Here is a 26,563-nt window from a genome sequence, read left to right on the forward strand (position 1 = left end):
GTCCACAATAATACAAAGTGTTAAGAGTCCGTGTATAATGTTTAAGACTTTACAAAAAGCTGTGTTCATCTTCAGTCCAAATGAACAATTAGTTACAAGTACAGAGGTAAATTTAAAAACAAGAGTCGTTGAAGATCGTTGACACAGGACTCTTAACACTTTGTATTATTGTGGACCCTTTAGAAAATTATTATTATTATTATTATTATTATTATTATTATTATTATTATTATTATTATTATTATTATGCAGGAATTTCACGGAAATCCACTCAAAGCATTTTCAGATATCGATGGAACCAAACACACACACACACACACACAGAGCGCTTCAGTGGCGTGGTTGGTATGGTGTTGGCGTGCCACCTCGGTGGCCGCGAGTTCGATCCTCGGGCATTCCACTGATGCGTGAGAGATGTGTATTTCTGGTGATAGAAGTTCACTCTCGACGTGGTTCGGATGTCACTCAAAGCCGTTGGTCCCGTTGCTGAATAACCACTGGTTCCATGTAATGTAAAAACTCCATACAAACAAACAAACAAACACACACACACGAATCCATACCATCATCGAACACTACACAAAAATCTTCACTGACACCTAATATATTTTCTTGTATTGACAGGTGACCCAGACAGTGAGATATCGTCCCGTGAGGTCACTGCTGCTGTTAGGACTCCTTGTGGTCATTTCCCTGTTCGTCCTGTTCACCCTATCACAGGTCAGGTCATTGAACGTTATTCGATAAGACTGTTAGACGAATTTCCTTTTATTTTCTTAATAAATTGCCTCGCATATTTTGTATCTCGAAATCTAATTTAGTAATCATTACTGCAGTGAACCTACGACCTCAAGTTCACAAGTTAAAATAGGATATAGCAAATGTGTCTTTTTTACTAAACGCTGATTTACGCTGAATAAATGTCGTGACATGCGCGCGTGCGCGTGTATGTATGTAGGTATATATGTATATATATATATATATATATATATATATATATATATATATAATATATATATATATATATATAAGACGGAAGTTTTTCAATAGGCTGGAATGTGAGAGTTCATCGGGAAGTGAATGTGATAGTCCGAAGCTGCCCGCCTCCGGTAACAAGTCAGGCGCTATGAAAGCAGCAGCAGCGCCAAGGGCAAGACTCGGAAATCAGGCGACGCAAAATCCCCCCAGGGGAAATGAACGACACAGTCTCCAAGTTGGGTCTGTCGACCGTAATCATAGAAACAAAGGAAAGAAGCAGAACGATGATCATTTGCACGGAAGAAGATCCAGTGACTCAAAAGAGAGTCCATCGTCGCCCAAAGAACCTGCGAGGCCCGATGACGCCGAAACCGCGTCGAGACTCAGCGATGAGATAGAAAAAGGTTCCGAACCTTTGCCAACCGAGTTCAGTGAAGCAGAAAAGGATTTCGAACCTCTGTACCTTCGCGAGGACGAAGACTATGACGTCTCCGAGGAACAGACGACCAACCCAGCAACGTCGGAGCCTCAGACGCCGACGAAGAAGGTCCCAACAGAAGAGCAGTTACGAAAATTACCGACGTGCCCGGAAATTCCTCCTCACTTGAGTAAGTGACATTTATTCCCCTTGCAAAGAGTCTTTTCTTGTGTCGAATGACAAAATCTTTGAAACTTCAGACTTTATTATTATTCGACTGAAGGCCTTTTGGTTCATTCCAACTGGCTCAATCTGAAACTCTTACGATAAGACAATTCGAGCTTCCAACTCTTCGTTTGAATGAATATAATTTTGTTTGGGTTCCGTTCCCTTCAGTGTTTATCACATGTTTTTGGGAGTTGATTTCTTCATAGAATTATTTCCAAAATATTCTTGAAACGGTTTTATGAATGGGAAAATAGCTTAAGGTATGAATATAAACACAATAAATACAAACAACTGATGAAGATAAAGCCCTTCGGATTATGATATTTAATCTGCTATCAGGGAATGTCATTTTTCCCGGTACCCTCTTCCCTAAAGATAGTACTGTAAACAAATCCCAAAGATAAAGAACGGTAAGAATGTACTTATATGAAGAGACTAAATTTCAAATTTTTTTTTTTACCTTTGACACCAAATCTATTTAAAATGTTGTTGGCCATCGTTGGGATAACAACCTCATCTACTGCTAGAACAGACAGCAAAGTTGGACCTCTAGGAATTCAGGAACAGAAAAAATCATGAATCATAATTTGAGTTGAAAATTTGATCTGTTTTTCTTAACATTTCCTACATAATAGGTAAGAGATATTATTCAATTATCTAACAAATTAGCAATTTTCATGAACTCTGAAAACTATGACACTTAATACTTTTTTTTTTTTAATTCGTTAAAATGCTAGAAAATGAGTGGTAATTCAGGTCTCTCTTATGATAATACAGCACCTCTGACTCGCAGTATTGGTAATGCCAATAATACTTTTAACTCTTAACTTACCCTAATATGCAATAGTCATGTCTAGTATGGTGACAGTCATCTCACTTAAACTAATTCATTTCTAATTCTTCTCAGATTCACAGCAATTAGACGACAATGTTACATACACGGCTTTTCAGAAATATGTAAATTTGCATTCAATACAATACGACGATAATTCATTGCATATTCATGTTAACTCATACATAAAACCTTATTCAGGGTGATTCATGTGATGCTTGAACTCATCACCTGTAGCCTGTTGATAATTTGGTGGCCGGTAATGAAGTCACAGGAAAAAAGTTTATCTATTTTGGCTGGTAATAAAGTCACAATATTTCTTTGGGGTCATTATCCTTATGATATTTACAGTTTTGTTTGGGTTTTTATAGTAATCCCCAACAGGATTGTACTAAACTAGCCACAAAGGTGGATACAAAAGGGTTTAAACCCTTGGGGGTCACTATCTAGGAGACCACAGCGGGATCAGACGAATATATTTCTGGTGATAGAAGTTCACTTCTCGATATAATGTGGTTCGGATCCCACAATAAGCTGTAGGTCCCGTTACTAGGTGACCAATTGGTTCCTAGTCACGTAAAATTATCTAATCCTTTGGGCAAGCTATAGGAGAGCTGTTAATCAGCTCAGTGGTCTGTTAAAACTAAGATAGACTTAACTTTTAACTATCTAGGAAAGATGAATGTGACTTTTTTTTCCTCTGACTTTTTTCTATAACGGTTTTTTTGCCTCGACTCGATAATATATCTACTATCAGCAGCCATCCATTTGTAATCCATCTGAATTTCATGGTAACCCTTTTAGTAACCGAGTGATCAGTCTGATCTGAAGCACATCCGTGATGTAGCGACTTTTCAGTGCGCATTCATTTTAAGCTCCGTTATCATTCAAGTCACATCCTGCGACACTTTTGCAGTTGTGTATGGAAGGCTGTTTATGTCTGCCCTTTATTTTTTACTTTTTTTTAACACTGTCAAGGTTATATACTTATCGTAAATGCAAATTTTACCTTTTTTTTAAGGGGAATATACGGTTCTGCTAAATATGAATTTTTACCATACTTTTGAAATCATTCTTTTATTCTTTCTATTGAGTCAGTTCATAGATTCACTGAGAAACCAATTCATCTCAAACTAAATTCATTACAGCGCCGAGTAATCTCTCGGATTCCGGCGCTTGGCTTCAAGACTAAATTTCATATTCCATTCAATTGTGATAATTTAACTAGCAGTCGTGTTAATTCGGTGATCATTTATCCCACAGCGGCCATGTTAAATCGGTGATCATTTATCTCACAGCGGGCATGTTAAATCGGTGATCATTTATCCCACAGTGGCCATGGTAAATCATGTTAAATGGTGACCATTTATCCCACGTGCATGGTACGGTTTGACATTTACCCAGAGCGGCCATGTTAAATCGGTGATCATTTATCACACAGCAGCCAATTTTAACCAGTGATCACATATCCCACAGTGGCCATGGATGGGCGATCATTTATCCCACAGTGGCCATGTTAAATCGGTGATCATTTATTCCAGAGCGGCCATATTAAATCGATGATTATTTATCCCACAGGGGCCATGTTAAATCGTTGATCATTTATCACACTGCATCCATGTTAAATCAGTGATCGTTTATCCCACAGCGGCTATGTTAAATCAGTGATCATTTATCGCACAGCAGCCAATTTTAACCAGTGATCATTTATCCCACAGTGGCCATGGATCGGTGATCATTTATCCTACAGCGGCAAGGTTAAATCGGAGATCATTTATCCCAGAGCGGCCATGTTTAATCGGTATCATTTATCCCACAGGGGCCATGTTAAATCGTTGATCATTTATCACACTGTGACCATGTTAAATCGGTGATCATTTATCCCACTGTGGCCATGTTGAATCGGTGATCATTTATCCCACAGCGGCCATGTTAAATCGGTGATAATTTTCCCGCAGCCGCCATGTTAAATCAGTGATCATTTATCCCACAGCGGATATGTTAAATTGGTGATCATTTATTACGCAGCGCCCATGGTAAATCGGTGATCATTTATCCCACAGTGGCCATGTTAAATCAGTGATCATTTATCCCACATTAGCCATGTTCAATCAGTGCTCATTTATCCCACAGCGGCCATGTTAAATCGGTGATCATTCAACTCACAGTGGCCATGTTAAATCAGTGAGCATTTATCTCACAGCAGCCATTGTAAATCAGTGATCATTTATTTCACAGCGGCCATGGTAAATCGGTGATCATTTATCCTGCAGCAGCCACATTAAATCGGTGATCATGTTTCCCACAGCGGCCATGGTAAATCGGTGATCATTTATCTCACAAAGTCCATGTTAATTTGGTGGTCATTTATCCCACAGCAGCCATGTCAAATCAATGAATATTTATCCCACAACGGCCATGTTAAATCGGTGATAATTTATCCCACAGCGCGATGTTAAATCTGTATTCATTTATCCCACAGAGGCTATGTTAAATCAGGGATCATTTATCCTATGGCGGCCATGTTAAACCAGGGATCATTTATCCCACAACAGCCATGTTAAATCATTTATTTCACAGCGGCCATGTTAAATCGGTGATCAGTTATCCCGCAGCGGCCATGTTAAATCAGTGATCATTTATCCCACAGCGGCCATGTTAAATCGGTGACCATTCATCCCGCAGTGGCTATGTTAAATCGGTGATCATCTATCCCTCATCGGCCATGTTAAATCATTGATCATTTATCCCACAGCGGCAATGGTAAATCGGTGATCATTTATCCCAAAGCGGTCATGGTTAATTGGTGATCATTTATCCCACAGCGGCCATGGTAAATGGGTGACTATTTATCCCATAACAGCCATGTTAAATCGGAGATCATTTATCCCACAGCGGCCATGTTAAATCGGCGATCATTTATCCTACAGGGACCATGTTAAATCGGCGATCATTCAACTCACAGTGGCCATGGTAAATCGGTGATCATTTATCTCACAGTGGCCATGGTAAATCTTTGATCATTTATCCCACAGCACATGTTAAATCGGTTATCATTCAACTCACAATCACGTTACTTCAATAAAAAGAACTATCGTAATTCTGTCACCATGATAATTTCCGATGGCTCACTTCAAAACTTTCACACTACTCAGAACACCTACTTAGAAACCCTTCCAAAATGTTAATTTCATATAATTTTTTTTATTAACACTAACATCAGAAGCTGGAAGGCTTCGAAGAAAAATATCGCCCGAGCAATTTTCGGTTTTCAAAGCCAATAAGCAGCCCGTCATTATGAGTCTACACTTCTCTTCAAGTCACGCGTGCGCGCGTAAGCAGACATGAGCCAAGACGCAAAAACATCCACGAATCGTTTTCCTGGAGGTTAACGAATGCCTCGACATAAGAGGAAGTAAAAGCGGGAGAAAACATATCACCCAAATTCATGGTGGGCAGAGGAAAAAATATTGGTGCCACGACCACCGCCTTTCACCAGCAAGAAATTAATTGGAGAGAGAGAGAGAGAGAGAGAGAGAGAGAGAGAGAGAGAGAGAGAGAGAGAGAGAGAGCTCCAGTCCCATTTTCCAGGTTTCTGGACAAGTAGCAGCTGTCGATTGTATACAGTCCCGGGTTGTTTGTATAAAAAATAATGTACAAAGGGTAAATTTTGTGTATTTTTGTATCTACAACTTAGTTTTTGAAATAAGAAATATGCTTGCAGAATCTCGCACCCTGGCCCATTACTTCATACCCGCTTTGTTGGGTGACCGCTAGTCCAGACGTCCACGTCAGGCCCTTTTTATTTCTTTTACCCCTTACCAGACTCACGTAAGGCGGCTTCATCTCAAAAAGTCGACCTCCTTCATAGTTAAGTATATCTTAGGTTAACCAGACCACGGAACTAATTACCAGCTCTCCGAGGGCTGGCCCGAAGGATTAGGTATTTTTACGTGGCTAGGAACCAATTGGTTATCTAGCAACGAGACCTACAGCTTATTGTGGGATCCGAGCCACATAATATGAATATCAAATAATAATAATAATAATAATAATAATAATAATAATAATAATAATAATAATAATAATAATAATAATAATATATGCTGGAAGTAAACCCTCTTTTAAATTTTTTTTATTACAAGTAATTGCTGCCTCAGCTGCATTAATTTTATATAGTTTCTTCTCTATTTTCCTAATTATTGTTTTCTCATTGTTGTTTAAACTGTTTAAGCAACAATGAGAAAACAATAATTAGGAAAATAGAGAAGATCTATATGAAATTAATGCAGCTGAGGCAGCAGTTATTTTGTAATAAAACAAATAATAATAATAATAATAATAATAATAATAATAAAATTAACAATAATAATAATACAATAATAATAATAATAATAATAATAATAATAAAGTGAAATATTGCAATGTTATAACAGAAATTATTAACGGTAACTGGTGATTCTAAAAAAAAAAAAAAAAATTAAAACTGGGAAACCTGAGACTTGATGCCATTTTTGTATAGTCTCTTCACTTTCCGCCAGCCTTTGATTACTTGCAGAACTTACTAGAATTCCATAGTGATAAGCGGTCAATATTATCGAAAGAAATGACATTATAAATAATGAGCTATAGTAGATTCACTTCAACCGTGCATTTGACGTCTAGGCCCGTCCCTTACGACGCTCCTGATTGGCTGTTGATAAGCCAATGACAGGGCTGGAAACTCTCAGTCTCTCTCGATACTTCACATAGGCAGGATGTATGTTCCACCTCTCCTGAAAGAAACATGGAACATACATCCTGCTTATGTGAACTCTCGATAGAGACTAAGAGTTTCCAGCCCTGTCATTGGCTTATCAACAGCCAATCAGGAGCGTCGTAAGGGACTGGCCTAGACATCAAATGCAAGGGTGATGTGAATCTACTATAGTGTGGGTCGTTTCCAAGAATTGTTTCCCATCGATTCGATTCATTTTTGTTGAGTTTCCCAAAGCATTCGGAAATAAAGGTTTGATAAGAGGTGAAAACACCAGAGAAAATAGCCAGAATTTGAAGAGTTTCCTTCTACCTAAGAGAGGATTTCTTGACGTAATAAGTGCTCGAATAGATCGTTGTTGCTTTTTTTTTTCATTCTGTAAACAACCTTGCAGCATATCTCACAGCGCATGCGCATACACATGCCCGTCCTGAAATTCCCGGGATGTATGCTAGGATTGCACCAGCCCCGAATTGTTTGCTATGCCCTTAGGATAGGTCACGTGAGGTCAATCACTTCAAATACGGTACACATGTGTAATGTGATGATGGGAAACATAATGAGATTATTTTCAAGAAAATTCTATGGTTAGTTTGTAAGGTATATATGGCGTTCTGTTTTCTTTTCAGGGGAGGGTCGGTACTCGGTTACAGATCGGGAATATGTGGCCATTCCACTTACCAGACTTCGATTATTTCTGTCAGTGAAGTTTTGGGTTAGATTCTTAACTTGTATTCTTCTCCACGTGTCTGCTTATAAAGACGTTTTAAATTCACAGATGGTACTTCAAAACCAAAGGACCTCCAACTTATGAACATGGTCACCACTCGAAATTTCAGTTCAAAAATACTCTCAGAAGAGATATGCATATGAACTCCTGTAGAACATTTAGCATTCTTTATTTGTGGAATCTCTTTAACTACTTGAAATGACAAAAAAAAAAAAAAAAAAAAAAAAAGAACTTATGACGCCATTAATAATCGCTCTCTTATTAATGCTTCATCTTCTTAACTTGTGAATAATGTAGATCTACTTACAAAGCTGGCATTTTATAGTCCTGAACTGACAAGAAAAGTGGCAGAAAACTCAAATTTCTGCATCTTTGATCACATTCATTATTTCACAAAAACAAGGTCGGGATACCTGGGTCATTATAAGCGAAAAAATCACGTCGGAAAAGCAATTTAAGAGAGAAAGAGGTCAAACACGAAAGTAAACGCCGAAAGTGAAAAAATGGAAACAAACAAATCGCAGCCCTCTCATAAATGGGAGCCATCAGGAAACTAAGAGCAAATAATGGTCGCCATTAGCAGGATTACCATAATGAGTACTCGTGTCATTTATTTTTTATCTAATGATCACAAATGGCATCATTTGTAGTTTCCCTTTGAACACACTCATGATCATAAGGGATTATGGGCCAGCAACTGTAAAGGATTCGTTTTTATGGAAGTTTTATGGTATAGGCACAATTCATCACCAAAAGTGACGCAGATATACATTGCTCAGATATAACCGAGATTAGGACATTACCATCCCATTTCTCGGATGATTTATCCCTGAATAGACGAACATAGAATATAAGAGCATATTGCACATATACTTCTCGAAACTATGCATGGCATTCATTTCCTAAATCGAGACAGGGGCACTTTCAAAGATTGAAACCTTAGAAGAGGCGAAATTTAATACTGCTTCTTTTTCCCTGATCTCTTGTCTTTTGAATAAGGGATCAAGGTAACGAGCATTTTCACTCACATAAATAGCCACACAAAAATGTGTATTGCTGCAAACGGACCATTTTCGTTTTTGATTTGAGGCCAACAAAAATAAAACATGATTACACAAAAGTAACACAGGTATGTACTTAAGCTGACAGAAAACTAAAGCCCGGATTCCTTGAGAATGTGGCACAGGAAGGAATGGCGGATGATAACCAGGAAAACTGTCATTCATTATCTTAAAAGTCATTGATTTCCACTTCTAGACATCATTATTTACTAACTACAACCTCCCCCCCCCCCCCCCCCCCCCCAACCCCCCCCCCCCCCCCCCCCCCCCAACCGCCCCCGAAGGTAACGCCGATAGTGCACCTCACTTGGTGCATTGCAGTATCAATGAAAATAACAAGTTTTTTATTTCAACAAAAATAATCAAATGTAGAAGAAATCAAACAGTTTGTAGTACATTTGTAACTCCCTTGCAGTACATGAAACTATATTAGAAATGCCTCGTGTTGCCAAGTATATTTTTACTGATGAAGAATTGTGCACTACATTATCTAATGACCTAGGAAACCAAATTCTTTCAGTTTTTGAAAAAATCAACAGCAGAGTATTTTCCTGATCAATTTCATTCACAGACACTTTAAAGGAAGAAGCAATGCAACTGACAGAGGAATAAAATGCTTTCAGTTACACGAATGATTATTTTAAGAGACAACAAAGCTTGCTCTCTTGAAAACTGACCGAGTTAAAAAAAATAATTTGCACCTTTTCCTTTACAGGACATTGCTGATGCAGTTCAGTCGCTACACTGCTCTGTGAGTATCAGTGAAAGCAAAGAAATAGTCATATTCCTATGTGGCTGTTATTCAGTTGTAGTCATGACAAGAACCAGACCCCTCAGTTTGAGGAACGCTGCTGTTCATCAATTGTTAAACTTATATTTAAATTCTCATTTATCACTGAATTGCTTCAAACCTTGTAACACAGTCCCCTGATTCTTCCATTCCAGTGGGGCGTTTAAACATCAGTTTAGATGGTCTAGAAAAGCTGCGGCTGAATGATGTTTTGAAAGAGCTAGAATGGGTGATGCCTGGCGGTACGTGGAGTCCATCTTATGAGCCCACCAATCCCTGCCTCCCACGTCACAAAGTAGCAGTTGTGTTGCCATACAGAGATCGTCTTCATCACCTCATCATCCTTCTAAGTTGGTTGCATCCGATTCTGAGGAGACAGCAGCTGGAGTATACGATATACGTGGCGGAGCAGGTATGTTTGTACTGAAGGATTTATTGTGTCAAAAGTGAGTGGATAGTGGTGGTTTACGTCCCTTTATGAGATAGGATAGCATGCTTGTGAGGTAGATAATAATAACTGTATAATAATTGAAAATACAGAATCCAAATTTTTTTTCCCCACAAATTACCTGTTAATATCTTGAATAATCCAACTGACCAGAATAATAAAATAGGAATTGATTGCCGAGAAACTACCCAATGAGTTAGTGATAATTCAAAGACAACACCAATACACATAAAGAATATTTCAATTCAGAAACAAAACAGACGACACCATAAAACCAGGAACAACGAAAACGAGACAAACCAACATGTGGTCCAAGTTTCCGGAAGCTGGAAAATTGGACTCCATCTCGCAGACTATAAAGCAGTGGAAGAATCGTGGTTCAGACCAGGTCTCTGTATGTATATAATATGGACCGTGGTCATGGCAAAGCCATAAAAAGGGGAAATGGCCGAGCGAGGGAAGCAGACGAGGAGGAAACCGCGAGGTCGTTAAAATCACGCCATAAAGATCTGTTGGCTGTGGCCAGTGATTCCTCTACAAATGTTCATTCTCCCACTACGTTTCAGCATTAATATTGTGGGGAGACGTTTTGATGATGAGAGGAATGGGATGAAGAGTACGTCCAAATTTCTATTCAAAGAAACAGCGTCAATTACAAAATGATAATGATCCTCGTTTTTACACTTGATGATCTTTACTTCCTTTCTCAAACTCAGTTGATAAGGAATTCCAAATGACAAAATTTTGTAGACGTGTCCCTATTAAATGAAATATACATCCGACTGTAGATTGCTAGTAAACATTAACATTGCAATACATATTGTCGAGAATTGGGATGTTTTCTATCATTTGGAAGTAGTTACGAAAGGGAAGGTAGAATTTAATACACACACACACTCATATATATATATATATATATATATATATATATATATATATCTATATATATATATATATATATATATATATATATATATATATAATATATATATATATATATATATATATTATTATAGATATATATATATATATATATATATATATATATATATATATATAATATATATATATATGATATATATATATATATATATATATATATATATATATATATAAATATATTGTAAAGGAATATTGATTTATTGAATGTAAAATTGCAGAAAAGGTTGAAAATTGATATTTGCATAGAAAAAAAGTGTGTACACTAGACAACAGATGGCAGTAGCGCTTGGCGTAGGCGGTAGTCGCCAAGGATAATGTACCGAAACAATGATATTTGGTCCATGGATGTCTAGCGTGAGTCTGGTATATAAAGGCCCAAAACGACGATTTTCGTTGGAGCTGAAACAAACAAGTGATTATAATAGTGTATCAAGTTTTGAGGAATATATGGTAATGTATTGTTTATCCATTTGGACGTTTTCTTGTGTGATGTAACGTTGGTTGCCACTAACTTTTTGATGTTACAGTGAATTATATGTTGTGTTGATGTAAAGCTTTGTGACTTGGGTATTATACTGTAAAATGCAGTGATTAGTGATTAGTAGTCTTGATGAAGTGCTGTATAGCGAGTCTTTGCTTTTGTGTAAAGCGTCCGTAATTTGTTTAATGTTCTGTTTGTGACTTTAATTTCCTTACTAGTTGTTATTAAAGTACATTTTAAGTTAATATGTGAGTTGTCACTGTTTCCTGATATATTCTCCTCGTAAATCCTTACCATAGAAAGTTATGTTACAGTGGGGGCCTGTCAAACGAAACCCGAATGTATCCCTACTCTATTGTTTACTCACTCTATCGAACGAAACCCGAACGTATCCTTATTAATTGTTGCTTTCTTCATGTCGAACGTATTCGACCATAACTTGACGTATCCCTACTGTTAATTGCTTTTCAGTACTTCCATGTACTTTAGAGAGGGGGGAGAGTTGTGATAGTGTTAGTGCTATATTTGTCTTGCTGTGTTATTTTGAGCAGGTTATTAAAGATGTTTGATTTGAAAGATTTCATACGTAGTCCTAGTGGTGAAAAGTTAGAAGGTATAACTAAAATAGACTGGATTGTTCTAGCTAGGTACTATAATGTAGAAGTATCAGAATCTGCAAGGAAGCAAGAAATCTCAAATAAAGTAAGTGAATCGCTAATGACTTTAGGCATTTTGTCTGATAAGGAAGGGTTGTTACTAATGAGTTGGGAAGAGGAAGAAGCTGATGGCCAGCAAAGCGCTAGTGAGAATAATACAGAGGTAGTGCAAGTGAAGAGGAAGGTGCCAAAGCCGTACGTGAAAAAACCAAGTCACGCAGGGTTAAACCAAAAAGTCCAAACTTTTTTATGAAGGGATGAGTGTTGAGGAGATGCAGATTCATTTGCAAATAGTTAGATTAGAGAATGAGAAAGCTGTCGAACTAAAGAAGTTAGAGAATGAGAGAGCTGAAAAGGTTAGGAAGATAGAAGCTCAGAAAGAAGTTGAGCAAAAGAAGATTGAAGTTGAGCAGAGGATAGAGCTAGAGATGAAGAAACTTGAAGTAGAAGAAAAGTCCAGAGAAATACCAAAATCTTTTAGAATAGACAATGCAGTAAAAAGTGTACCAATTTTTGTTGAAAATGAAGTGGATGCATTTTTTTTACAATTTGAGAAAGTGGCAGAACAGCGTGAATGGCCGAGAACGTCATGGAGCACGTTGGTTCAAACCTCCTTTCGAGGAAAGGCTAGGGAAGTATTTGCTGCCTTATCTTTAGATGATTCTAAGGATTATGAGAGAGTTAAATCTGAAGTTTTGAAAGCTTATGAATGGGTGCCAGAGAGGTATAGAGAGAAGTTCAGAAGCTGGATAAAAAGAGACAGTCGTACTCATATGGAGTATGCACGGGAACAACGCCTGTGGTATGATAGGTGGATGAATGCCCGAGAAGTTAATGGTGATTTCGGTAAACTTCAGGAACTTATTTTGCTTGAGCAGTTCAAGGATGGTATTAATCCACTTATTAAAACATATTTGGATGAACGTGATGTAGATAATGTGGATGAAGCCACTAGATTGTCTGATAATTATGCATTGACCCATAAGCTATATAATACTGACGTCACTCCTAAAATTGGAGGAAGCAGAGTTTGGGAAGAGCAGCAAAATTACAAGGCACAAGGTAAGACTACGAGTTCACAGGTATCATCTCGTGGAGTCTATAATAAATCCTTTAATAGAGGTGGTAGAGGGGCAAGTCAATATAATTCTGGTCCTAGTGTTAGTGCTGGAAAAGCAGGATACAGTGTAAATGATCAGTTTACACCTAGTTACCAAAATATAGGCGAAAATTTTAGAGATTTTGTATGTTTCAGTTGTGGCAAACCAGGACACATCAGTAGGAGTTGTCCACATCGCACAATAAACCGTCCAATTCAAGTGGTAAATAAAGTTAAAGATAAACCTGTACATTTTAAGGATGATCATAAACCTGAAAATACCATTGCATTGTTGAATCAACCACAAGCATGTGGTGACAAAGGTCCTTGTTTGTTTGCTTCTCCCCTTAGGCCAGGTAAGAGGTATTTTAACGATAGCATCGACAGTAATAATATATGTGATGTTGATGAGAATATAGGTTACAAAATAGGTAACAATGATGTTCAAAATGTTATTAATGTTGGTTGTATTGAGGATATTGTAAAAGGAAATGGACTGAGACTACCTGAAGAGAAGTCCACATCCAAAGGTACTGAATTGTATGACCCTTTTATGGGAGATGGTTGGTTACACCTCCCTTGTGTTGAAAACAGGAAAGTAAGGTGGTTAAGAGATACCGGAGCGGTACAGTCTGTAATGATAAGAAATATGTATGACCAGTGGAAGGATACTGGAGAGTATGTACTTCTGCGTGGGTTTGGACCTGAGTTTTCAGCTCCATTAGTAGAAGTAAGGTTAGAAACTCCATTAATTTCAGGATATGTTAAAATTGCTTTGGTGAGAGAAATCCCAGTGTCAGGAGTAGAGTTAATTCTTGGAAAATGATGTATGTGGAGACAAAGTTTTTGGTAGCAGTAATCCAATTTTGACAGAAAACCCCTTTTAATTCTTCATTTATTACAGAAGTTGAATGTACATTTCCAAACTTATTCCTGCTTGTGCAGTTACTACAAGAAGTAAGAGTGCCGAAGGAAAGGTAAATGATGACGACAGTTTGGATTTACACAACTTGTTTAAAGATAGTCCGGAAACACTACAAGTAAGTAAAGTCAGTACTCCTTTGCGAATGCTGAAAGTTAATAAGGAAGAATTTGTTAAATCTCAAATTGAAGATGATAATTTGAAGGTAATAAGAGATAATGCCCTTGTTGATATAAATGATATCGAGAAGGAAGGCAAGTGTTACTTTTTAAAGGATGGAATCCTAATGAGGAAGTTCAAGAGTAGAAATGTTAATGATGTTGTAGAACAAGTGGTCATTCCAAGTAGTTATAGGAATTTTGTTCTAGGTATTGCTCATGACTGTAGTTATTCTGGTCATTTAGGTATAAACAAAAACCTATGAGAAATTATTAAGGTATTTTTTTGGCCTAAGATGCAGAAAGATTGTAGTGAATATTGTAAAAATTGTGATTTATGTCAAAAAGTAGGTAAAGCTCAACATGACCCTAAGGTGATGCCATTGCAACCCATTGAAGTTCCAGGAGAACCCTTTGAGAAACTGGTTTTGGATTGTGTAGGACCTCTGCCTAGGTCTAGCAAAGGTAACGAGTATTTGCTGACAATTATGTGTAGTGCTACCAGATTTCCAGAGGCTATTCCTTTAAGAACAGTGAGTGCTGATAAGATAATTGAAGCGCTTAACAAGCTCTTCTCGCTGGTAGGTTTGCCAAAAGAAGTTCAAACCGACCAAGGAACCAACTTTACGTCTAGAAAGTTTACCGTCATTTTTAGCCTGTCAGAATATTAAGCATTGTTTATCGTCTCCTTATCACCCACAGAGCCAAGGAGTGGTCGAACGATTTCATCGAACCTTCAAAACCATGCTTCGCACGTACTGTTGTGAAAATGAAAAGGAATGGGATGTCTACATACCAATGTTGCTATTTGCCGTTCGTGATAGCGTACATTCATCGTTGGGTTATTCTCCTTTTCAGTTTGGATATGTCCATCAGGTAAGGTCACCCATGGAGGTGGGGATAAAGAATCAGTTGATTTCAGATGAGAAGGATTCTAGCACGTTACAAGAAATGAAGGAAAAAATAAAGAAAATATGGAAAGTAGCACATGAGAATCTTAAGTAGTACAAGAAGAGATGAAAAGAAATTACGACAAAAGGCTGCAAAACGTGAACTCGACATAGGAGATAAGGTTCTAGTGGATCTCCCTACAGCTGGTAAGGTTTTTAACCAGAAGTATATAGGACCTTGCACGGTGAAGGAAAAAGTAAGTGATGTTAATTATCGAATTCAATTTCCTACAGGACGGAGGAAAGCTAAAACTTTCCATATTAACAAATTAAAGAAGTATAACGAATCCAGTGGAGTGTTGTCAATTGCAAAAGAGGATGATGAAAAAGACGTTGAAGAAGAAATTGAACTTAGATTAAAAAATACAGATTATTTGAGTGATGATGAAAAATTTAGGAAGTTATGTATTCATTTATCTGATGAACAGCAGCATGATTTTAAAGTGCTAATTCAAAACTTTTCAGATCTATTTTCAGACCATCCTAAAAGGATAAAAGGAGTACAAAACATAAAATCAGGTTGAGAGAAGAGACTCCAATAAGTCAGCGTCCATATAGAATGTCGCCGAGGCAACAACAACAGTTAAAGACCGAAGTTGCTTATTTACTGAAACACGGACTAGCAGAGGAAAGCCATAGTGAATGGGCTAGCCCATGTATTCTAGTCGACAAACCTGACGGAAGTGCAAGAATGTGTACAGACTATCGAAAGGTAAATAATGTAAACTATAAAAGATTCATATCCTATGCCCCGAGTAGAAGATATAATTGATAATGTAGCAAAGTTTCCTTTTTTAAGTAAAATTGATTTATTGAAAGGATACTATCAAATTGAGTTAGACAAAAAACAGCAGGGATATTGCTGCATTTGTTACACCCCATGGACTTTATAATTATAAGGTAATGCCATTTGGTTTATGTAATGCACCTCTGACATTTCCAACGTCAGATGAATTATATCTTGAAGATTTCGAAGGTGTATTTGTTTATTTAGATGACATTATTATTGTTGGAGAAACCTGGGAAGATCACATTAAAAAAGTATATGATGTTTTTAAGAGGTTATTAGAATTTAATGTTACGATAAACCTTGCCAAATGTGAATTTGGAAAAACTACGTTTCAATATTTAGGTCATGAAATAGGAAGTGGCCAAGTGAAACAACCCTGTTTTGATTGTCATATTGAGGTCATAAAGAATTTGACCCTCCCTACATCTAAACGTGGAGTGATGAAATTTTTGGGAACAGTGGGGTATTACAGGAAATTTTGTAAGAACTTTTCAGATGTAGCCTACCCATTAACAGAGTTGCTGAAAAAGGATGTGAAGTTTGTGTGGTCAAAGGAATGTGACGATGCCTTTAATAAACTTAAGCTCATGTTAATGTCTATGCCAGTACTGAAATCCCCAGACTTAATCTACCATTCAAGTTACAGGTAGACTCCAGTGAAGTAGGAGCTGGCAGTGTATTATTACAGGAACATAATAGTGTTTTACACCCTGTATCTTACTTTTCAAAGAAATATAATAGCCACCAGTTAAATTACAGTATTGTTGAAAAAGAAGCTTTGAGTTTAATTTTGAGTTTAATGCACTTTGAGATATACTTGCTTAACAGTAACTTTGAAATAGACGTATATACTGATAATAACCCTTTACCTTTATTAATAAATGTAAGCACAACAATAAGAGAATTTTAAGATGGTCTTTATTTTTGCAACCATTCAAACTAAATATTCACCATATAGCAGGCAAAGAAAATGTCATTGCAGATTCTCTCTCTAGATCTGTTGATTATTTAAAGGAAAGTGCTTGTTACCAACGACGTGGCAGTCTCCGATAGTTGCTAAATGGAAGTAGCTAATGTTTAAGATTGTAAGAGTGAAAATTCAGCATGGACTGAGGAGAGAGCCGCAGAGTTAAAAGGGGGAGAATGTAAAGGAATATTGATTTATGTTGAATGTAAAATTGCAGAAAAGGTTGAAAATTGATATTTGCATAGAAAAAAAGTGTGTACACTAGACAACAGATGGCGAGTAGCGCTTGGCGTAGGCGGTAGTCACCAAGGATAATGTACCGAAACAATGATATTTGGTCCATGGATGTCTAGCGTGAGTCTGGTATATAAAGGCCCAAAACGACGTCGTTGGAGCTGAAACAAACAAGTGATTATAATAGTGTATCAAGTTTTGAGGAATATATGGTAATGTATTGTTTATCCATTTGGACGTTTTCTTGTGTGATGTAACGTTGGTTGCCACTAACTTTTTGATGTTACAGTGAATTATATGTTGTGTTGATGTAAAGCTTTGTGACTTGGGTATTATACTGTAAAATGCAGTGATTAGTGATTAGTAGTCTTGATGAAGTGCTGTATAGCGAGTCTTTGCTTTTGTGTAAAGCGTCCGTAATTTGTTTAATGTTCTGTTTGTGACTTTAATTTCCTTACTAGTTGTTATTAAAGTACATTTTAAGTTATAGTGAGTTGTCACTGTTTCCTGATATATTCTCCTCGTAAATCCTTACCATAGAAAGTTTTTTTTTTTATGTTACAATATATATATATATATATATATATATATATATATGTATATATATATATATATATATATATATATATATATATATATATATATATATATATATATATATATATATGTATATATATACACTAACAAAAGCAGTCCTTTTCCTATGAGAGGATAGAGACCTAAACATAGGTTGAAAGGAAGTCGTAACATTTCTGCAAAGACTCAAAGATTCCTCCCTCCCTCCCTCTCACTCCGCCCCCGCAGGCCGGCAACGCCACCTTCAACAAGGGCTCGATCATGAACTCTGGCTTCATGGAGGCGTGGCAGCCACGACACCTCTCCGTCGGGGTGGACACCTTGGGGTACAAGTCAGTCATTGTTCTTTTTTTTTTCCTTTTTTTTCACTATCACCAGCTACCGCTGTGGTGAATGTTAATGTCTGCCTCTTTATGTACTATGGACCACACTGTGATGTCCAGAATCTATATCTACTGTCCTCCTGTCCTGTCGCTGGCGTCTCTCTCTCTCTCTCTCTCTCTCTCTCTCTCTCTCTCTCTCTCTCTCTCTCTCTCTCTATATATATATATATATATATATATATATATATATATATATATATATATATATATATACATACTATGGACCTACTGGTTGCTGTCCCCAGAATTTATATCTCCTTTCCTGTCGCTCACCCTTCTCTCGCTCTCTCTCTCTCTCTCTCTCTCTCTCTCTCTCTCTCTCTCTCTCTCTCTCTCCACCCATCCCCGCCCATATGAGATGGCCCTTAGTTGTTTCAGATGGTAATTAATCGAACGTTCTTTTACGATGTCTTCCTTCTTGTCCAGTAAATATTTAGTCTTGTATTAGTAATATTATCATTATGGTATTGTGTTGTTATTATTATTATTAGTATTATATTGAGACAATTTTCAATTGACTCGATACTGTTTTATAACCAGCCGACGCGTAGTGCCCAATTCATGGCGATACTGGTTGATGTTCAGTTAACTCTGGGTACTGGGAAGGAAGTCGGGTACAGTGGGCATGAGATCGGTGCCTCCGGGTATCGAAACTACGAAGGGCACAAGCAAATTTGCTAGTGTGTTCCTGGAGTTGGTTATAAACAGTATGTGAGCGAAACATGCGCGTGAAAAATGTGATGTCATTCAAATTTTGCTTGTATTGTCTTGATTTAAAAAAAATGCAGAGATGACTCAAACTTAATGGAAAACGACATCGTCTGACTTTCAGGTTACCTTATTTCCTTCTGGTTGGAGGCGTCTTGAGCGTCAGAGGAGACCACTTCCTCAGGCTGAACGGATACTCCAACATGTACTGGGGATGGGGAGGAGAAGACGACGATATGGGATACAGGTGAAGAGAGAGAGAGAGAGAGAGAGAGAGAGAGAGAGAGAAAGAGAAACTTTCCCACTCTTCACGCCACTGTATTGATTTTATTAACAGCACAGATTCACAAATGGCTTCGGTCGGAAGCCGTTGGGACAACAATCCCAGATCGGGTTTCCGGTAATAATTGTAAATAAATGACCAGATGAATAAAAGAATAAAAGAAGTCATAGATATCTTGTCACCATTTTCAGGTCATTTTCTTTTTATTACTGGCACGTATATAACTAGCAAACGATGATTTAAGATAGTGTGATCTGCAAATTATTAACTTTATAGGAAAATATCTCAAATTAATTCTGCATTAAAACAAATGCCATGATCACTGTGGTTCGGTCTCAATAACTCTCTCTTGCGAAAGCAGGGCATGGAATTAGAAAAAATAAACACACACACACACACACACACACACACACACACACACACACATATATATATATATATATATATATATATATAATATGTATATATATATGTATATATATGTATGTATATATATGTATGTATATATATATATATATATATATGTATATATATATATATATATATATATATATATATATATATATATATATATGATATATATGTATGATATATATATATATATATATATATATATATATATATATATATATATATATATATATTTATATATATATATATACATATATATATGTATGTGTATATATATATAGTATATATATATATATATATATATATATATATATATATATATATATATATTATTGTATATATATATATATATATATATATAGTATATATATATATATATATATATATATATATATATATATATATATATATATATATATTTAAAACACATTAAAATGCACGTAAAAGTAAAAACTAGTTGTTTGAGCCACACCAGGGTTTTCTTGCAATTAATTATGTCTACAAAAATAAAAGCGTGGGCGTCAAACATGAAATGAAACGCTACAAAAATGTATTTATTTATTTATTTATTTATTTATTTTGTTTTTCCTGTAGAATTTCCATCCATGTTTGAACGTGAAATCTCATCGGGTCAAAGAAGGTTTGCGAAATCCGTAGAGTTTTTAACTTCTTCTACTGAATCAAAGAAGAGATTGAAAATCCAAGAGTTTCTTACAAATCCTGAGGTACTGAGAGAGGCCTCTGTAGAGTCACTAGAGGTCACTGCTGACCTACTGATCATGTAAGGTTGTACTGTCACTGGTATTGAGTAACCATGTAAAAATTCTAGTCCATCGGACGAAGGGAACAAGATTCGAACCAGACAAACAAGCAAACAGACAAAAATGCAAGCTTACTAAATGTGCATAAAAACCCCATGTGGCGCTAACATGTATCCAAATCCTGGAATTAAGGAACTGTTATGTCCAAGTCAATGGCACAAAATAAACCGACCCACAGCTTAATATTTCTGGCAGTGCTCCAGATTTTCGTTGCCCACCAACGCAGTCTCGAAACATAAGAATGACAAGTCTTACCGAATCGGATCCTGTCCTGCCTTCGGTAGCATGATTTGAATGGGGCAAACTCCAAGTCTAAATTCATTGCATCATCCTGTCAATCAAAGAGAGACTCCAATACCCAACCCTTTCAAGTTGGCCCTATCCCAATAGGTTATACAAAAACTCAATGTGTCCAAAGTCTTTTGTTCAAGTACTTTAATTTAAAAAGAAAAAACTTCCTCTGTGACATAAGTAGTGCTAAACTTATTTAAATGTAGAACTTCTTAGTGGATGAAAAGCAAACCCCTTCCTTTATGAGTATTTGGCAAGTGTGAAATTTCTATCAATATTGCCTGCATTTTAATGGACTATTAGTAAAATACAGTCAAGTGGAAGCCTAAGCAAGTGAGTATGCCAAACTGGATTAGTTAAAATTGTATAAATCATCCATTTATCCAATTCCTGCCAGTAAATCTCTCTACATTTACTCATTTTCTTGTCTCACAGGATCAAGCAGTCAGGGCTGAGCATCACCAGACCGCCCAATATGCTGGCAAGGTATACGATGATCAGGCATCTCAAGAGAAGACCGCTCACGTGGAAGGTAATAAATAGTAGGGTGGTGGGGCTGACTCGGTTACACTGTGTGTATATAAAAAGGTGGTCACTGGTGGACCTCGTCGTTGGTTTCCTCTAACGTTATCTAAGCCTCGCTCTTGACTCGCAGGTCCGCGGAAAGCTGGTGAGGACGTCGGGTAGGAGGTACCGGCTGGATGGCCTCAACACACTCAAGTATTCCCTGTTAGCGCTGCACAAACACCCTCTCTTCACTCACCTGCTCCTAGATGTTGGAACACCTCCAGAAAATCTCGTTCGGCTAGACTCCCATTAACTCCTCCGCGAAGATAGTTGAAATACTTCACTGTCTGCCACTTAGGTTGTTATTTTCTAAGAAACCGATTAGTCGTTATTTTTTGGTGTCGACGAAACCAAAAGGAAATGTGAGAATGATAGGTCCTGCCTTTTCCATTTTATGTTTGATCTTTTAGGAGAATCTCATGTCGTATGATTGTGTTTTAATGGAATGGAAATTTCCTCCCTTTTCACTTTATCCAAATACTGTGCACTGATGTGAGGTATTCTATTACAGCCATTCGTTCATAATGTCTACAGCCTTCCCGACAATTCTTCCAAGTTTCCAAGTGCCAATGACAATTCTTTCAATGAACGTACATATGTGATATATACATGCCAAATTCCCCCTATCTTTTCTAATTCATAAATGACCAATTGACAAATGTCTTGATTTTTATATAATCACTGATTCAAGCCAACTGAACAGAGAATCAGATCTTGAGAAGTTGCATATTGAAGCCAATAACTTTATTTTCTCAACACAACCAACGCCTGAAGGATATTTTGTTTACTAGTTATAGGTTTCATACTGGCAATTCTAATGTAGCTATTTTCTTGTTAACTTTCCATATTTTTTCATACTAAATGTTGATTACAGTGTAAGCAGTTCCTGAAGTTTGGCGGCTGCCAGCCTTCCGCTATCCTGCACAAAGCAGTTGGGAGATCGAAAAACAAATGCCGAAATGAGCAAATCTCTTACTTAATCTGTCAGGTCCTCTGATTGCAGAAGTTCGTAGTAAGGTACCAAAAGAGTATCTGCTTAGAAAACGAGGGAAGAGGATTTCACACACTTCCAACCAGCGAATAGAAAACAACTTCACAAGTTAACTGGGAGGTTGCTGAAGAGACCAGCGATGGCAGCGCCACTCCAGAACCCAGTGATAATGACGCCACTGCCATAACCCGTGATGAATCACCCAGAAACTAGTAATGAGATCTTCTACAGTTGATCTCAGTCTCGAAATTTCCGATGATGCCGTGCAACGAGAACTCGCTTTTATAATAGAACTCAAATTAATGTTAATATTAATAATTCCTCGGTAATGGCCTCCAAGGCATGTTATTAATTCAGTAAACTATCACGAACGCATCAATGATATGCTCCATAAAAGTAAAGACGGCACCTTAACCTGACTTGAAGACCGACCCAAAACTTCAATCATGCGTCTAAAAGTCAAACAATACCGTATAATTCTATTTCAATTTTCGTTATTCTATCTCTATCGTCGAAACAATGCAAAGCTGTGATAAAACACAAACAGAAGTTGAAATTCTTCAAGAAAAGTTTTGGAATGTCAAGTCCTTCCCTGGTTCATAAGGGTATTGTAGCCGGGGCCCGAACGAAAAAAGAAATTCCCCGTGGAACGTTCATCCATCAGACCAAAGACACACTTAGAAGAAAGTGCTCTTTATAAACCTGGATGGTAGCTTTCTAATTCTGTAGGAAGCTATCCAAGAGGGACATTTTTATTTACTAAGTAGTACAGCTGGATGTTGTCAAAAAGCGGTTTCTACTCTAGCTTCATCTTCTCTAATCACAATCGACCCATAGAAAACTAGTGCTTAGCTGAAACTTCACATGGATTCTGTCTAGTTGGAATCATTTCATTGCCACCAATATATATATAGATAGAACCCTCGATAGTCAATGAGTTTCTATGAACGTGCACAGCATCTTACCAAACACCACTATTGATCTTGCACCTGTTACCTATTATATGTTCTTACAATTCCTTGACATTACAGTTCTTCAGTTCTAATATGTCTTCCACGCCGACTATCCAATGCTTTCTATCTCTCCCTAGCCTTCCTCTGAACAATTCCAAATGATACACTCCTTTCATGAACCTATCGTCCCTAAGTATCTATTGGCACTTACCGAAAGCAACCCGGAACATTCTGACCCATCTTTCCATATACACTAGGCGTTTAACAACTTCATAATTTTCTGTGCCCTACCTTTGCATGCATTTAAATCGCCACCAACAACCACCTTTTCAATTTTGAAGAATACTGACAGGTTTATTTAAGATTCTATTATTGGTTTAATTGCTACCATTACCCCTCTCAGTCTAACCCATAAATATTCATTTTAACCCCCTGTGATGCTTCTCATTCCCATAATGTTTCTGACACTACTTATATATATATATATATATATATATATATATATATATATATATATATATATATATATATATATATATATATATATATATATATATATATATATATATCATTAAATTGCTTCAACTAGAGGAGACAGAGTTAGAGGAAAACAAAACAGTAAGTGTCAAAGTGATAATTGACTGCTCTTTTGTGAATGAGACCCTTGTGCAGAAAGCTTCAACAAGCTTAGCTGTTATATACACCTAAAAAAATAGTAAACAGAGGCACATAACATACATCAACATAGCTGTCATTCACCTCTCTCTTGGACACATTTTGTGCTTCCCAGTATCTCCTCTACCACACCTATCCGCCATTCGTGAGGTCTTCCTCTAGCCCTGGCTTCAAATACTTTCGAATGATAAGCTTTTTGCCCAAGTATCGTCCTCTGTTCTTTCCATATGACAGATCACCTCAAAATACTCTGAGCCTCCCATTCACCTTCTCTAACCTTTCACGCCTTTCTTCTGCCTATCTCCCCTTTTCTCATGATATCAATTCTTCTTATATAAAACCCAAAATTACAAAGGACACACTTGAGTATGTCGCTATTTCAGCTTGTGCAAAATGCTGACATAGGAAACCTTCTAACCTCACTAAGAAAAGGGGAAAACATCACAGGGTTCAGTTTTGTCCTAAAATCCAGATATGGGGACATCATTGCCTTAATGATATAAGATCTTTTCAGACATAGGAAGTCCTAGAAACAGCAGCCAGTTTTCTAGAAGAAGAACGTTGGAGTAACACCAATTTTTCTCATATGTCTAGATTTGCTGGAATTTGGCATTACACTCTAATACCTATACAGGCAGTCCCCGAATTACGGCGTGGGTTCCGTTCCCGGCAGGGTGCTTTAAGCTAAATATCGACCTAACCTGAATAATCACAATTATAGAGGGAATAAATAGCAACAGCACTGTAAGTCCAGATTACAGAACGACTTGACCTGAACCTGATGTAACCCGGGGACTGCCTTACCATGAATATACACACATACTATGGAGCTCTTCTTGAATTCTGCATCAGTAAGAGAAAACAACTGGAAGAAGGCATAATGTGTGTATATTATACCCTTATTGTTATGAACAGAGATTGCCATCATAAGAACCAAGCAAACAAAGAGCCTGGAACTCCTACAATAACTACTCTCCACTGTCGGTCACTTTAAAATACTATGTAGGTCAAAAGTTGGTTCCAAACCAGTTCCGCCACTATATCCCTCTCACGAAAAGAAAGCAGGATGTCATTTTTCTTTTACCTTTATCATAAGTAGCTGACAGGATTCTGTGCTACAATCTGAATTTAAACGTACCTCAAAATCACCATAGAACGTGACAATATTTCTGTTTTTTCCCCCAGTAGTGCTGTCAGTGCACCTCACTCTGTGCACTGCAGGCATTACTTGCGGTTCATTGCAGCATTCCTTTGGTCCCTAGCTGCTACCCCTTTCATTCCTTTTACTGTACCTCCTTTCACATTCTTTTTCTTCCATCTTGCTATCAAACTTCTCTTAACATTTGTTGCATAGTGCAACTGCATTGAGGTTTTCCTCCTGCTACACCTTTCAAATCTTTATACTCCCAAAATCCGTGTCAGCGCTGAATGACCTCAGGTCCCAGCGCTTGGCCTTTGGCGTAAATTCTGTATTCCATTCCAACTTCATTTTCAATTCCAGGTTCAGGTGGCAACATTTTGACTTAAGGATAAGACTCTGTGACAAAAAACGAAAACAAACACTTCTTCCAGTGACCGTTATTTTGGCATAGTGAGTCGTGGTAAACTTCTGGTATTGTTCACATAACATTGTGTGACTGATTTAACATATGCTAGACTGGATATTACGTTTTAGAGTGTATTATACGTTGTCAACAAGAAATGCAACACTGTTTACCCACTTTTCAGACTGATTGCAAGTCAGTTAAATGACAACTCGCGCTCTGTTCACTGGCGAAGAGCTGATTGATGCACAAGAAGGAAAACCTCGTCACTGTTTTATTGTTTTGTATGTTTTACTTCCTCTTTCCTCCGTTAATCTAGACTCGTGGTCAACTCACTCTATTTCAGCAAACGTATAATTTTCTACCTTAATTCCTGTACATTAATTAAGTAGATAAGGAATACACTGGAGTAGCAATAAGTGAATACTATTCTCTGCATAATAAAGTGAATACAGTATAGGGAACGTTATGACATAACTTCGTCTGTGTTTCATAATTGATGCTATTTAAGATAGAATTGTATTTCTGCAGTGTTTTTTGGGAAAGACATCGGCAGACTGGTCGCTATTTTCTAATTTTCCTGTGAAAAATATTTGTAATGTTTAAATAAAATATCACCAAAGAAAATAGGAATTATTATTTCCCATGACTTGCTTCGTTTTATTGATAGAGTTAAATATAATAACGTAACTGAACGTTTGTGAAAATGACACAATGATTCCGTCGCATCTCCGTTTCCTCAAATTCCTCATTCTTTCTCCAGAGAAGTGGGTCTAGCACTCTTATCTGTCTTCCATCATTGCCAGTTTATTTCTGGGCCCATTCCTGTCGATCCTCCTCGTGTCCTTCATAAGGCATCTTTATCATCCGCCAGTCATAATGCCTGGTTCGAGTCACCTCGGTTTCTTCATTTGGTGTCA

General features: G+C 37.1%; 1 protein-coding gene across 1 annotated transcript; it reads left to right on the top strand.

Moving 5' to 3' along the window:
* Window positions 1-1,037: 1,037 nt before the first annotated feature.
* On the top strand, window positions 1,038-22,793 carry LOC135206285 (beta-1,4-N-acetylgalactosaminyltransferase bre-4-like). Its single transcript, XM_064237703.1, has 6 exons — window positions 1,038-1,586; window positions 9,949-10,205; window positions 18,245-18,348; window positions 19,232-19,354; window positions 21,349-21,445; window positions 21,569-22,793. The coding sequence occupies exons 1-6, from the start codon at window positions 1,127-1,129 to the stop codon at window positions 21,731-21,733; spliced, it is 1,206 nt and encodes a 401-aa protein (XP_064093773.1). The 5' UTR covers window positions 1,038-1,126; the 3' UTR covers window positions 21,734-22,793.
* Window positions 22,794-26,563: the final 3,770 nt, after the last annotated feature.

The sequence above is a fragment of the Macrobrachium nipponense genome, chromosome 29, assembly GCF_015104395.2.
Source record: "Macrobrachium nipponense isolate FS-2020 chromosome 29, ASM1510439v2, whole genome shotgun sequence".
Lineage (NCBI taxonomy): Eukaryota > Metazoa > Arthropoda > Malacostraca > Decapoda > Palaemonidae > Macrobrachium > Macrobrachium nipponense.